The 15,655-nt window shown below is 54.3% G+C and overlaps 1 protein-coding gene across 1 annotated transcript in view; it reads right to left on the minus strand.

Annotated features, from left to right (window-relative positions):
* MAN2B2 (mannosidase alpha class 2B member 2) overlaps nt 1–15,655 on the minus strand; it is a gene marked incomplete in the record, with an annotated part of 41,378 nt that overhangs the window by 11,220 nt on the left and 14,503 nt on the right. Inside the window, 8 exon segments of the mRNA XM_014589831.2 lie at nt 1–108; nt 555–749; nt 7,035–7,309; nt 9,394–9,521; nt 11,235–11,406; nt 12,379–12,569; nt 13,197–13,395; nt 14,368–14,545. Coding sequence (XP_014445317.1) covers nt 1–108; nt 555–749; nt 7,035–7,309; nt 9,394–9,521; nt 11,235–11,406; nt 12,379–12,569; nt 13,197–13,395; nt 14,368–14,545 — 1,446 coding nt within the window.

Raw genomic sequence — 15,655 nt, forward strand, 5'->3', positions numbered from 1 at the left:
CGGTACTCCTGCTCGATCCGGTGGCAGAGCAGCTCCCCATCACCGCCCCGTGGCACGTGAGCGAGCCGGGTGAAGATGGCGTAGGTGTAGTCCTGGGCTGCCATGTTTCTGGAGAAGAAGAGGGGATCAGGCAGTGAAGCCCAGGAATCTTCTGGATCCTCCCTTCCTGTCTGTCTAGAAGTAGGGAAGACAGGCAGGATAAACGGGCAGGCAGGGAGCTTCTTGGGCCACGTGGACAATGGCACCACTGAAAAATACAACGGGAGGAGCCTGGTGCCCTGACCCCAGTCAGCTCACATGTGCACCATCAGTGAGGGACAAGAACTCCTCTCGTGTACACAGTCACTGACTGAATCTCCGTCCCAGCTCCGAACCGAGCCGCTGGCCGACACGGTACAGCACACGCAACCACGGCCTGCGTGTGGAGAGACTGGAGTGTTTGCTTCAACAGACATTCACCGAGCAACAACCGTGGCCAAGCACAGGCCCCCCTCCGCTCGCTCGTCCACCCGCGTGCACCTGCTGTGCACCTGGCTGTCGGGACCAAGCCGCACCTGTAGAAGTACTGCCGGATCTCAGTCTGCAGCTTCCCCACCACGACCTCCATCCCCACGGCTTTCCACGCGGGCACCGCAGCCTCTTTGGGCGTGAACATGTAGTTATCAGAAAGGAGCTGCCCCTGAGTCAAGTCGTCATTGACGTGGTACTCCAGGAACTCCTGGGTCACCCGCACGGTTCGGTTACTCTGTCTGCAAGGTAAGAGAGAGACACACGATGGTCACAGACAGCGGCTCCTGATCCAGAGCCAGGCTAACCATCCCCTCTACTCGGACACCCGGGGGAGCTAGGAGTGACCCTGGAAGGCTGAGGGACCGTCACGCAGCCACACCGTGATATCACGTGAAAGCCTTCTACACCCCAATCAGAACTGATGTGGGGCTGGGTTCCAGCCACGTCCCAGAACGAATCACGAATGAGGACAGGGACAGGGGCTATGCCAGAGACAGAATCATAAGCAGAGAGTGCTCCCCACAAAGGCTGTGGGGGCACTGAGGTGGCCTGCAGGCCTCTGTCGTGCTGACTCTGAGCGGCCCAGCAGGAAACAGTGCCGACCGACCGCATGTCACATGCCAGGGCCTTCACTTACTTCACCTCGTGAAATTCTGCCAACTGTCACGGAAAGGGACCATTAGCTTATTTCACCTCTGAGACACGCAGGCTGGGACACTGGCTGTCACTGGGCCCAGGCTCACACAGTGAAGACGTGTGCAACCAGGATTCAATTTCTGTGCTCATCCCCTCAAATTAGGATGCTGGGGTCAGGACAGAGGATGAGGCAGGGGTGGAAGGGGCCTCAGAGCTTTGTACCTGTAAATGTGCACGTGGTCTAAATACGACACAAATACTTTTTTTTTTTTTTTGGAGAGGTTTTTGCTATAGGGCACGTGTGCTTGCCAGAAAGAGAGAGACAGCGCGACAGAAAGCGAGAAATCACCCCCCAGGGGGGATGGCCATGCCGCAATCCCTTCTCCTCCATTCTCCTCTCGGGATCTTGGGCACGCATGCACATGCGCCCAGCGTGAGTTTTAAGCCACCGGGTCCGGGACGTGAACCGTGGTTGACGACGTGGGAGTCCAGCGACATAGCCATTACGCTAACTGCTGGTCCCAATACGACACAAATACTATATGACGGGAGGTCAAAGTTCTTGAAAATAGAATTAAAGTATGAGTTTATTTGGGTGTCAAAAAGTTTTGAAATCTGTTTTTATTTTATTTATTTATTTGGAGAGGTTTTGCTATAGGGCACGTGTGCTTGCCAGAAAGAGAGAGACAGAGAGACAGAAAGCGAGAAATCACCCCCCAGGGGGGATGGCCATGCCGCAATCCCTTCTCCTCCATTCTCCTCTCGGGATCTGGGCCACACACGCACACGCCCCCGGCATTAGTTTAAGCCACCAGGTCTGGGCCTCAAACTGTGGTCGACTACATGGGAGTCCAGTGACACAGCCATTACGCCAACTGCTGGTCCTGAAATCTGTTTTTATTTTATGACACATATTTTCTATGAACTTTTTGAAGACTCTTTATATTTATGTCTGGGCTTGGCCTTGCCACAGGTATGGATGAAGAAATGGAGTGCTTCTGCACCTCCTCTGGGGATTTCTTTCTTTCTTTTTGCTATAGGGCATGTGCACTCACCAGAGAGAGAGAGAGAGGGGAAAAGCAATAAGTTACCTCTCTAAGAAGGGATGGCCATGCTGCAATCCCCTCTCCTCCAGCCTCCTCTCGGGATTTTAGGCTTGCATGCACACATGCCCAGTGTGATTTTCAAGCCACTGGGTCTGGGACTTCAACTGCATGCTTGGCCGTGTGGGGTCCAGTGCCTTAACCTCTATGCCACCTGCTGGCCTACTACTCTGGCGTTCTGTCTGATTATGGTCAGGGTGAAAGAAGCCAAGGAAGAGGAGGAAAGAAGGCTAGAGGAGGAGGGCCCACTGAGCCCCGTGGAAGGGGAGAGAAGAGAAGAATGATTTTCCTTAGTCTGGCCTGAGAGGCCTCTCACCGCTGGCCCCAGGTGCTCTGTCCTCAGCTTTCTTTACATTGAGAGAGTGAAAAGACAAACCAAGGAATGGGAGAAAGTATTTGTAAATCATGTCTGATAAGGAACTGCTATCTAGGACACATGAAGAACTTTTACGACTCAATAATAAAATGACGACCCAATACAAAAATGGGCAAAAGGACCAGGGTTCGAGTCCAGGTCCCAATAGTCTGAGAAACACACCAGGCATGTGAGTGTGTGCCCAGGAGCCTGACAGGATGGAGCACTGTAGGAGAGGGGTGACCAGGCTTCCTTGCGGCTGGTGCGCTCTCTCTCAGGCATGTGTATTAAAAACAACAACAACAACAACAAAACGGGCAAGGGTCTGAATAGCCACTTCAGTGAAGAAGGTACACAAAGGGCCAGTATGCACATAAAGATAAGCTCAGGGGCCAGCTGGTGGCATGGTGGTTAAGGTGACTGGATCTTACAGGGTTCACCACATGGTTTAAGTCCCAGACCTGGCAGCCTGAAAGACACACTGGGCACATGTGCGTGCGTGCCCGGAATCCTAGAGGAGAGTGGGGAAGGACTGCGGCGTGGCCATGCCCCTGGGGTGTGACTTCTCACTTTCTCGCTCTCGCAAGCACATGTTCCCTATAGCAAACTTAAATAAGTAAATAGATACTCAACACCATGAGTCTGATGCAAATCAAGACCACAATTATCAAGAGCACAAATAGGCAGGACGTTAGTGGAACACAGATCTGGCTTATTACCTGTTGATGATGACGTGTATAGTATTCTCAACTGGACTGGTCTGAGAAGTATTTCATGATGGGTAAAGTCTTTTTACAAGGAAAATGAGAGATAGTGATTGACTGTTTGAAAAAAATAATTGGAATAATAGTAATAATGATTGGGAAAAACAATGAAAAGATACTGATTGATGAAGTGGGGAGATTAATGTCTCTGTATTGACTGACATGCATGGCATTCCCTTTTGAAAAAGCAATGTAATACACTGTAAAGCTATATGCAATCCCATGTGATATAAACATTATGATGATTAAAAAAATAATTAGAAAAGAAGACCACAATTATCTACTACTTCACACTTGCTAGAATGGCTCTAAGTGAAAAGACAGAGAAAAACACGTGTTGGAGAAGAAGCTGAACCTCATACAACTGCTGGTGGGCGTATTAGCTGGTGATGGGAATATAAAATAGCACAGGTCCTTTGGAAAACAGCCTGCCAGTTCCTCACAGGGGTAGACACAGAGTAATCCCATCCCTAGGTATATACCCAAGACATGTCCACACAAATCTACAAATGTTCACAGCACAGTATTCTGCCAAAAAGTAGAAACAACCCCAATGTCCATCAGCTTAAGAATGGATGAACAAAAGGTGGTACATCCATGCAATGTTATATTATTCAGCCATGAAGAGGAATAAAATACTGACACATGATATAACATGTAGAAATTTGAAAACACGCTAAGTGAAAGAAGCAAGACACAAAAAGGCCATCTATTGTATGATCGCATTTATATGAAATCCACAATTGGCAAACTCACAGAGACATAAAACAGATGAGTGGTTACCACGGGCTAGGCGTTTGGGAACTGTTAATAAACAGGAGTTTCTTTTGGGAGTGATGCTAATGTTCTAAAATTGATTGCAATGACTGCCTATCTCTGTGAATATACTAAAAACCATTGAATTGTACATTTTTTTTTAAGAGAGAGATTTTTGTTATAGGGCATGTGCACTCGCCAAAGAGACAGAGAGAGACAGAAAGACAGAAAGCGAGAAATTACCCCCCAAGGGGGATGGCCACGCTGCAATCCCTTCTCCATTCTCCTCTCGGGATCTGGGGCACGCACGCATAAGCACCCGGTGTGAGTTTAAGCCACCGGGTCTGGGACTCGAATTAGGTTGACTACATGGGAATCCAGCAACATAACCATTACACCATCTGCTGGTCCCCTGAATTGTACAATTTGTTATTTTAAAAAAAATTTTAAAGAATTATTTCATTTATTTCTTTATCATTATTGTTCTTTTTATTTTGACCATAGCAAGACACACAGAAAGAGAAAGAGAGAGAGAGAGAGAAAGTGAGAAAGCAAGCCGCCAGGTCTGGAACTCAAATTGTGGTCAGCCATGTGGGAATTCAGTGCCTTTAACCACCATGCTGCCTGCTGGCCCCTGAACTGCACAATTTAAACAGAGGGATTATGCGATATGTGAATTTACACAAGCAGCATTCAAAAAGTTCATGGAGATACATATTATGAAAAACTTTGCATGGATTTCAGAACATTTTGCAGCCAAATAAACTTACACTTTAATTCCACTTTTCCATGAAGTTTTTGAAGTCCCCTTGTATCTCATTAAAACGGTTTCATAGGGAGAAAAGTTTCCCTCAACTCAAACTGCCCTGGAGTTGGTGCCTGTGTACATCAGGGCTCCCACCTCAGGCCTCTGCACGGGCGGCTTCCTCCCCACCTCAGGCCTCAGTTCCTTTCTATGGACGACTGTCTGCAGCCCTCTGCCCTGAGATTCCCCGTAAGGCCAGAGCCATGGCTCCAGGGTTTCCTCCCGTCAAGCCTGCCTTGAGTTCCCTGCTGAATAGCAACAGCTCCTTTCTGCTCAGGGAGTAGGAGCTTGTCTTGTGAGGCTTTCCCTGGTGGGGTTTTGGGGGGGGCTAATAAAGAACACCCCGTCCTCACTGGAGTTCCAAGTAAGACACAGACAGGTGCCAGGGGTGAGCTCTAGTCCTGGGAAAGGCTGGGGTAGGACGATGCTTAGGTGTGTGGCACCTGAGGGCGGGCGGAGGGGAGGCAAGCTGGGGCTGACCCTGTAGCAGCATCTGCAGCGGGAGCATCTGCAGGAGGCTGGGGCCTGAGCGAGGAGAGGGCAGTGTGCAGGCTCCACCCTTCCCAGGCTCACTAGGGAGGCTCGCCCATTTCTGTTGTTTCCCTGCCCAGCTTGTCCCCGATCACCCACACTGGCTGCTGTCAGTCCCCCAGCCCTGCTCTGTCTCGGAATGATGAGGAGGACAGACGCGACTAGAACCCATTCGGATGGAGGCCTGGCCTCCCAGCTGGATGCCCCCTTCCTCTCCCTTCTCCCTCCCCACTTCCTGCCTCTCACTTGCTGCCACTACTCCGCTCTGCTAGGAGGTCACATAAGGGGACAAAGCAGGTGTTCTGGCAGAGGCAGCTGGGATGATGGAAACTGCACTGGCATGGCCCAAGGAACGGCTGGCCCCAAGCCAGTGGGGAGGCCCTTCTTGGGGTGTTGGCTATTGAATGGAAAGAGAGATGGATGAGTGGGTGGGTAAATAGGTAACCGTGTAGATATGTGGGTAGGTGGATGGGCGGGTGTGCGGGAGGTTCAGGTGAGTTGGTTTTTTTAAAGAGATTTCTGCTACAGGGTATATGTGCTCACTGGAAAGACAGAGAAAGAGAGACAGAAAGCAAGAAATCATCCCCAGGGGGGATGGCTATGCCGAAATCCCTTCTTCTCCATTCTCCTCTCCAGATGTTGGGCACGCACACATGCCGTGCATAAGATTAGGCCAATGGGTCCAGGACTTGAACTGTGGTCGACATGGGAGTCCAGAGATGTAACCCTTACACCATCTGCTGGTCCCAGGGACTAGATGATTTCAAAGGTCTCCTCCTATTCCAAAGTCAGTATGATTATCCACTGAATACAAATTTCGTTTTGTTAAATTCACACTACTTATTCGTAACATGAATAAATTGTTTCCCAGGGTGAGTTCCTCAATGTCTCCTTTTTCTGTGGATCAACAGTTCTGGAAAGAGAAAGTGTAAGGGGGCCAGCAGGTGGCATGGTGGTTAAGGTGCTGGACTCCCACATGGCTGACTGTGGTTTGAGTCCTGAACCTGGTGGCTTGCTTTCTCACTTTCTCTCTCTTTTTGCCTCTCTCTGGTGAGCGTGTGCGCCCTATAGCAAACTTTAAAAATGAAATTAAATTAAGTAAATACTTCTTGAAAAAAAAGAGAGAAAAAAATGTAAGAAAACTTTTCCTGTGCTAGTCCCATGGTCTAATGGTTAAGAGAGCCAGATCCCACATGGTAGTTCAAATCCCAGTCCTGGTGGTTTGAGAAAGATGCCAAGTGCACGTGTATGCATGCCCCAGATCTTGACAGGGTGGAGAAAGGGGGAAAGGATTTAGTGTGGCCATGCTCTACTGTGAGATACTTTCTCCTCCCCCTTCTCTGTCTGTCTGTCTCTGGTAAGCACATGTGTACTCTAGAAAATAAAGACAAAGAAAGAAAGCCTTTCTTGCACTGGCCTGGACTTATATTCCTAGAATTAAAGATCACAACAACAGGAAGGGGCCTCACCAGCAACAGTCCTTCTCCAAGCAAGTGAGCCAAGAGACCCCAGAGAGGCGTATGTCAAGCCCCAGACACTCCTCTGCCTCAAAGGCAGTGATGGCTGCACCTCACCTGTCCTGGATGCTCTGCATCAGGTTGGTGTCTTGATTGAGCAACACAGTATAGCAGTCATTCACTATGTGTAACAGGTGCTTGCCTCTGTGGCTGGCATGTCTTCTCAGCTTGCGGCCAAAGTGGAGGGTTCTGGTTACGGTGGCAGCTGGCTCCCGGGAGCCCTTCTGCACCCCTGAGGTGGGTTTGATGCTGTAGTGCCGGAAACTAAGGCCAGGGATTGTGGTCAGGATGTGCAGGTCATACATAGATGGGATCGCTGTTGAGTTCTGGATCTGCAAGGTCAGCAGGACAGGGCGAAGTGGGGAATTTCTGAGCTGGCAGGCCCCTCAGTCTCCCGAGTAACCTCCAGCATGCACACTCTCTGGGACAGGGTGCAGTGACTATCCAAACCCTGGACCATGCCAAGTTCTCCTCCCTCATCTTGTCTCCACTTTGACACCTTATCCTCTGGGACCCCCACAAAAAACCCTGACCCCAGGAGAACCCTTTGGTGGCCTGAACATGGTGGACTATCAGGTTCTCCAAGGACGAGCAACACCTCCAGCTCCCTCAGCCTTCCTACATCCAAAAGTAATGATTCTCAAATCCAGGTCTTAACCTCTGACCTCTCCTGGCTCCTGAGCCCCATGGACACAGCTCCCTGCCAGATGCCTCCACTGAGATGCCCACAGCTGACTTCACCAGCTACCCCACTGGACCCACAGCCGCCCCCTCCTACATTCCCCATCCAGTGACAGTCCTTCCAGCACCTACTCCCAAGCAGTGCCCACCCCACACCACCTGGTCCTTACAGACACTGCCACCCCTAACTAGTCACCTCCACCCCATCAAGGCCTGCCCATTCATCCTGAGGACTCTCAGGGCCTCTCACTCTCCTTCCCTGTGGCCTCTATCTGGTCACAGCTGCCCAGCATTTTCACTGGTGTCCCCAGATCCCCTGCAGTCCCCATCAACCCATCCACCCAGAAACTAGAGCAAGCTTTTTAAGACCCTCATCAGCTGCAAGCCAAGAAGCAGGCCTCCAGGCAGACCAGGACCCAGCCTCCTCTCCCCCACTGCCTTGCTCACTTCCTGGGCTCCAGCCTCCCCAGCTGCCCTTTCTTCCCAGTACTTCTGCTCTTCCCCCTCCACGCCTCTGCTCGTGCTCTCCCCCCTCTCTGGATAGCCTTCTCGGGAGAAGGTGATCCCTAATCCTCTCATTTCCACGTTGGGTTTACTCTCCTGGTTTCTGCCCATCTCCAAGGTACCTGGCTTGAGGAAGGGAGGCTGAAGGCAGCCCTGGAAACACTCAGCTGAGATCGCATGCTAAAGCATGCAATTCCTGAGTCCCTGTGGGGAGGCCTTTCAGCAAGCCAGCCTTCATTCAAAATCCAGCAGATGTTCTGTTCTCCCCTTGCCCGATCCTGCATTGATGCCACCTGGCCCGCCCTATTAAAAACGTGTCCCCAGTCCTACAACCTGCTCCAGTGACCTTCCTCCATCACGGTTATCCATGTCTAGCATGGTCTATGGCTTTCTTTCTTCTTTTTTTTTTTTTTTGGAGAGGTTTTTTTTTTTGCTATAGGGCGCGTGCGCTCGCCAGACATACAGAGAGAGACAGAGAGATAGAAAGCAGGAAATCACCCACCAGGGGGGATGGCCACGCCGCAATCCCTTCTCCTCCATTCTCCTCTCGGGATTCTGGGCACGCACGCACACGCGCCCGGCGTGAGTTTAAGCCACCGGGTCCGGGACTCGAACCGCGGTCAACTACGTGGGAGTCCAGTGACATAGCCATTACTCCAACTGCTGGTCCCCATGGCTTTCTTATTTTAGTTTTCTCATTTATATTCCACTAGACTATAAGGACCCCTGGTGGCAGGGTTTTTGCCCGGTAGTACCATTCTCCCAGTCCCTAGAACAAGGTCTGATACGTGGTAGGGGCTCTGGAAATGTTTGGTGAGTGAATTTGCTCTTAATAGACACTGTGTTTGGGTGAAGAGTCTACCGAATTATCAAACTGGGATAGTGGTGGTGTGGGAACCCCTGGATTCCTAGTCGGCTGGACAGATGTGCAGTGGCTTTGGAAGCTTTTGGCTGCATCTGAAGTGGGGGGCCTTGTAGGATCAAGCCCCTAACTTGCAGGGTCTGTGGTTACGTGGGCAGTTCGTTCAGAACTGAACTGAATTTTAGGACATCCAGTCGATCTCAGCATTAGATGGAATGGGAAAAAGAAACACTACCTCTCTGTGCCTCAGTTTCCTCATCTGTAAAACTGGGGCACTGAGGTCTCCTTTGCAGGGCTTAGGTGTGCATGAAGTGCCCAGGCTGGAGCAGGGGTCAGCAAACGCCCTCTTGCCAGATTCTGCATCTGTACCTGTGCGGGCACGGGGAGGCCCGACTCGTCCGTGACACTGACTCTGGGGAAGCCGACAGTCAGGGTGAAGATGGTGGTGACGGTCCAGGCCAGCGGGTTGTAGACCACAGCAGAACGTCCTGCAGGCCCTGTGCGTGCACAGAGAACAGGCTTTCCTGGCTGCTCCCGGACTCACTCAGCACCCACGGAGGCCCCTTGGTGCGGGGGAAACCGAGGAGGTGAGACAGCCTTCTGGAACCCCCAAGGGACATGGGGAGAGGGCAGGCGCGGCCCAGGTCTGAGGCAGGAAGAGGGCCCACAGCGCTTCCTGCACCCGAGGTTCCATTTGCTCCTTACCTATCTCTACCTTACCTATCTCTATCAGCCTGCTTCACTAAGGAGCAAACCTGACTAATGAGACCTTTTTTTTTTTTTTTTTTTTTGGAGGTTTTTTTTTAAGGGGCCCACATACCTAGAGCGACAGAGAGATAGAAAGCGAGAAATCATCCCCTGGGGGGATGGCCACACTGCAATCCCTTCTTCTCCATTCTCTTGGGATTTGGGGTATGCATGCACACGCACCTGGTGTAAGTTTTAAGCCACCGGGTCTGGGACTTGAACCACGGTCAGCCATGTGGGAGTCCAGTGACATACGGCATCTGCTGGTCCCATGACCCACTTTCTAAGGTATGCCTCCAAAGCTTTGAGTTCTTTTTCCTTTTTCTTTTTTTTTTGGAGAGGTTTTTACCATAGGGCGCATGCACTCACCAGACAGAGAGAGACATAGAGACAGAAAGCAAGAAATCACCCCCCCAGGGGGGATGGTCACGCCGCATTCCCTTCTCCTCCATTCTCCTCTCAGGATCTTGGGCACACACGCACATGTGCCTGGTGTGAGTTTAAGTCACCGGGTCCGGGACACGAACCTCAGTCAGCTACATGAGAGTCCAGCGACCTAGCCATTACGCCAACTGCTGGTCCCAGCTTTGAGTTCTTGTACTGTGAGTGACCGGAAAACTCTATGGAGCCTGTGGTGTACAGCCCATCATTCAGGACCCCTGCAGTGTGCTCCTGGCCTCTGCTCTGCCCCGTCCTGCCACCCCGTGTGTCAGAACCGCAGGCCACGTCTGATGATGCTGGGACCCCGAACACAGCACGCACATGCAGACGCTCCGCCTGTGCCTGGGCTATTCCCGTCGGCAAGGCTGCCGTTCTAGGTCTCGTCCGTCTTCACTCTCGCGGGAGCCTCCCTTATGTGCTCATCTTACTAAAATAAAAGCTCCTCAGCTGCCCCACCCCCTGACAGTCAAGTCAGCACCCCCCCCATGCCAGGTTATCGCTTTCTGCAGCTATCTCCCACAAGACGGGAGTCCCAAGGGGGCAGGGGCCTGTCTGTCCCATCCTTGGTTCCCAGGGGACCGAGCCCCGAGGACCCCCACATCCTCTCTGCAAGGAAGGGCAATGCAGGGTTAAGAGTTCAAATCCTTGCTCCGCTCCTTCCTACCTATGTGACCTCGGGCTGGTATATAACTTCTGGGAGTCTCGGTTTCCTCAGTTATAAACCGAGGACAGTAATAGCTTCTATCTCAGAGGTACTGTGAGGTATTCAGTTAAATACTGCATGAAGACTATTCTGAATTTATTGATAGTAATGTACCGAACACGTTAGCAGTTACCGCTTCCTCTAACTGTAATACCAACCCTTTGTTTCACAGATGAGGGACAGAGAGGCTCAGAGAACAGAAGCCACTTGCCCACGCTCATGTCACAGGGAGGGGATACACGGAGTCGGCAGCTCCGGGTCCAGGCCTCTCCCTTGACCCTCCAGACTCCACGTGGGCTCCCCATGGGGCCTGGCGTACCTGAGTCAACTGCCGGGGCTGCCTGCCGCGCTTGCTCCGCGGGTCGGAGTCGGTCCAGGATGATGGCAGCCATCACCTTGCGCACGCCCAGCATGCCTGCGGCCAGGTGCTCCTCGTACATGTCTCTCACCTTGGGGGACTCGGTCCCGGTGATGGCGTCATGGTGCTGGACCTGCAGGGTCCCCAGGACGGACGGGCTCAGGACCTAACTGACAGGGGTCACCTAGGCAGAGGCACCTAGTGCCTACTGTGCAGGACCAGGGGAGGTGGGAGTCCCTCCCGTCTTACAGAAGAGGAAACTGAGGCTCAGAGAGGCCGATGAACGCGGCCAGCCCTCCTGCTGTGGAAAACGGCTGCCCTCGCCCTCCGCCCCAGGTAGAACGGCTTCACACCTCACCCCCAGTCCAATGGTCCTGCGTGCAGCCGGCACATTCCAGGCACACTCCGGGCAATGTGACGTGCACACCCAGCACTGAGGTTCACAGAAGGGGAAACCGGGGCTCCGCGGGCAAAGCTGTTTGGCCTGCCCTGCTCTGACGGGCTTTAAGGCTAATCCAGGCCCCCACAACATGGGGACCAATTTCACCAGCGATTCCCCTTATGTAATTGAGAGTCACATGGCATGGCCCTCTTCTGGGTGAGTGGCCTGGGACAAGTTACAGACTTGGGTCTCTATCTGCCGCTCCAACAGGGGGGGATGACCGGAGATGAAGATCCATCAGCCACTTGCCACGCGGAGGCCACCGTGCTGCCCGGGCTACAGGTATCGTCACATTCCACTGCCCGCCCTCCTCCTGGGCAGGCATGTCATTCTTACTGCACAGGGTGGGCGGGGGTGTCACACGCCTGAGGTCACTCAGTCAAGCCATATTTGAAAGCAGGCAGGACACCAATGCCACCTCAGTTTGTCCTTTACTCCTCGCGATAAAATCAGCTACAAAGCTTAACGAGGGCACCAGCTGGGTGCCATCAGATCTCGGGGCCAGCTTCACCAGCGTGGGCCTTGCGACCAAAGGGGACCCCAGTTCTCCCTTCTGTAAAGAGGGCCTCTAGGCCCAGGGTGGGGAGGATTCGCTAGGCCAGGTGGGAGGCACGCAGCCATGGAAGTGCCATGCCCGGGCCTGTTGCTGTGAGCTGGCATTACCTCAGAGACGGCCCAGCGGAGCTGCTGCAGCTGCTGCAGGGCCCAGGCGGGGTCCAGAGTCCCGAGGGGCGCCGGCCACATGTAGCGTGTGAACAAGGACTCCCCAGCATACAGCAAGGCACCGGCATGCCGCGCCAGCCCCTTGAGTGCGCTGCGGGATGTGTAGAAGCCCGTCCAGGCCTGCAGTGGTTCTGGAGACAAGCACGGACGGTGAGTGCGAGACTTCTTGCTCCAGAGTCCACTCAGCCCTCGCCCTTGCCCAGGATGAGCTGAACAAGTGGGGGCCGCCGTGGGACGATGTCTGCCTGAGCCACCCTGGGAGGCAACCCGGGGCAGGCAGTGACCCCAGGCTGAGGCTCTCCGTCCTGGGCTTCTCCTCCAGCCAGAACAGGAAGTGCCCAGGGAGCCCTGGACAGGGCCTGGGGTAGTGGGAGTGCTGTTGGGACACCAGAGGCACCTGGCAGCCTCAGCATCAGGAAAGGCTTCCTGGAGGAGGTATACGTGGCACTTACACAGCAAGAGAAGGTGGGGGAGAGGGTGCTCTTGGGGTGGGGGGGTGGTCACTGCAAACGCAGAGCCATGGAGACAGGACAATGATGGTGTGGGCTGTGGTGAGAGCTCACCCCGGTCGGAAATAGGCTGTGCGCAGGGCAGCCAGACTGTGGAGGAGGGACAGCAGGTAGGGCCGATGTCTGCCCCAGGCTGTCACAGGGCCTGCATGGCCCCACTCGCAGGCTCCGAGAGCAGGTGGAGACGCTGAGGCAGGTGGAAGGCCTGTCCCCCCATGGCACAAACCACCCAGCCCCCGAGGCTCCTACCTGAGGAGTAGGGCAGGAAGTCCCGGTGGTCACGGACGCTCCAGGTGACGTTGAGGGCGTGCAGGGCACGGAAGTAGTCGCCCAGCGTGGCGTACTGCACAGAGACACCGAGCTCGGCAGCACGGCTGTTGATGTGGGCCAGCAGGGGGTCCATGTTAGCAAACTGCACCGAGGCGTTGAAGAACTGCTTGTCACATCCCTGCAGGCCCCACAGGGGAACAGCACCATGTGCTTCTGGGAGGAGAGCTCACCCAGGATGGGCAGGCTCGCGACTGCCCCACTAGTCGGCCTCCACTCTTCACCCAGCCACTAAGGCCCTGGCCAGGTGCCCGCAGCGGAAGGCCCCGGGCATCTCTTAAAGCCCGTCGGTGTCACTGCGTGGCAGCATCTCGGTTGTAACAAGATGGTTATTAACAACCACAGTAACAGCAGCCAGGGCTCACGCGACCGGCCTGAAACTCACCTTTAAAAAGGCGGTCGCAGGTTGAGAAGCCAGGCTGTGGCCCACCTGATGGAGCCTGAACACAGCCTCCGCCCTGTCCTGCTGAGGAGGACAGCTAGGCGGTCCTGTGTGGCCTCAGGGCAATTCCTTAGCCTCCCTGGGTCTGAGTTCCCTCCACTGCCAAACGGGGCACCAGCAATGCCTGCCTCAGTGACAAATCTAGCCCAGAGAACAGTGCGTGGCACTCCGTGGGCGTCAGTAACGGTTAGCTATGACGACGAGGACGATGTGCGGGGCACTGTCTACCTGGGAACACCTTCCCTCGCACAACCTCGCATCAAGCCTATGAAGCGGGTCCTGTCATTGTCCCCATGTTACACACTGGGAAGCTGAGGCGCGGAGGGTTCTGAGCATACAGTGCCCACGTAGGGGCCAGGGTTCTGGCCTGAGCCTTTGCTGTGATGGGGACAGCAGGAGGCTGAGTGGCAGCTGCAGGCTGCCAGGAGGGACAGGCTGGTGGTGGTGGGGGGGTACAGGGTGGCTGAGGAGGTGGTCAAGTGGGTGAACTGGGGCAGAGAAGGAGCACGAGTGCTGGGCTGAGGATGGCGTCTGGCAAGGGCTTGGTATGGCTGAAGTCGGGGACGAGTTTGGGGTGGTCCTGGGTGCAGGGTTGCCTGCACAGCACGTCCTGGGCTGCGTTGAGGACACCAGGGTCTGGGCCCCCCTTACCCAAGGCCAGAGGACGTGGGGTGTCTGGAACCAGGCAGCACGCAGCTTCACATTGGTCACCAGGGCCTCAGCATAGAGGCGGATGTTGGCTGGGGTGACGGGCTCACTCATGTTGGGGTACACCCCCTTCGGAGGTGGATTCGGGAAGACGGCCACACCATTCCAGTAAAAGCCCGACCTGCGGGGGAGCAGAAGGCGGGGGGAGAAGATGACACTGCAGCTAGGAAGGGCTCAATCCAAGTGCCGTGTATACTGGCTGGAGACCCCACGGCCAGAATCCTTCGGCTGCCACGGGGAGCCAACGACCTCGCTGTCCCGCTACGACGGCCTGAAGTAGCGCAGAGGAGGTGCTCTCCCCCTGGCTCCTTCGAGCAGGCCCCTCCTTGCCCAGCACATGTGGGGTCTCAGGACCTCAAGCAGGCTGGGGCCGGAGTGCTGCGAGTGAGGACTCGGGGACACAATGAGAGGAGGGCCGAGAACTTCGACGGTCAGGATGGGGGACCTTTAGGGGGGGACTTTAAAACATCGAATTAACCTGATGGCAAAAATCCATGGTGAATAAAATGTCAGTTTTAAATAAGGACAGATCAATATTAACAACGTTTCTCCTTTGGCTCAGGCTTTGCTGTGGCTCCTCAGGGCTCTGGCCCCAGATCCCCCCTGCTGGTCCTCCTCAAGTCCCCTCTGAGCTCCCGCAGCCACCTGCGTAGTGGAAGTCGCCCTCTGGGAGACGCTCACTCCCCTCCCGGTCCTCCGTGCTGGCTTCTCTCTGGCAAGGGTGGAGACAGGCCTTTGAGCTAACTTCCCCACGACAAGTCAGGCCACACCAGGCACGGGTGGGGAAGCGCCCATGTCGGGGGACCTTCCCCCACATCCACAGCACCCCAGACCCAACACCCATTAGCCTGGAACCAGCTGCTCACTGTGGTTGAGGGAAAATCAAACTAAAAGCAGCCCAGGTAGCCTGGGGGTGTCGGAGCGATTCTCTGTGACACCCGGAGGGCAGTCAGGAGAGGATGAGGGTGGCTGTCTGGCTGGAGGGTTCTGGAAATCAGCCCTTCGGTTTCCTCCCTTGCACGTGTAGGTATGGTTGAGGCCCAGAGCAGGAGGAACATGTCAGGGCCAGGGCAGGAGGCCTTGGAAGCGCTGATGTAAAGGCCTCGTCCTCTAAGGCATCCTACACAGCCATGAGACTCATGAGGACATGCAACATGGGGTCACACTGAATTGGAGGCAAACCCTGCACCCCCACTTACCAGCTGGGTGGCCCTGAGTGGGTCTGTTACCC

The sequence above is a fragment of the Tupaia chinensis genome, unplaced genomic scaffold (assembly GCF_000334495.1).
Source record: "Tupaia chinensis unplaced genomic scaffold, TupChi_1.0 Scaffold000384_1, whole genome shotgun sequence".
Classification (NCBI taxonomy): domain Eukaryota; kingdom Metazoa; phylum Chordata; class Mammalia; order Scandentia; family Tupaiidae; genus Tupaia; species Tupaia belangeri.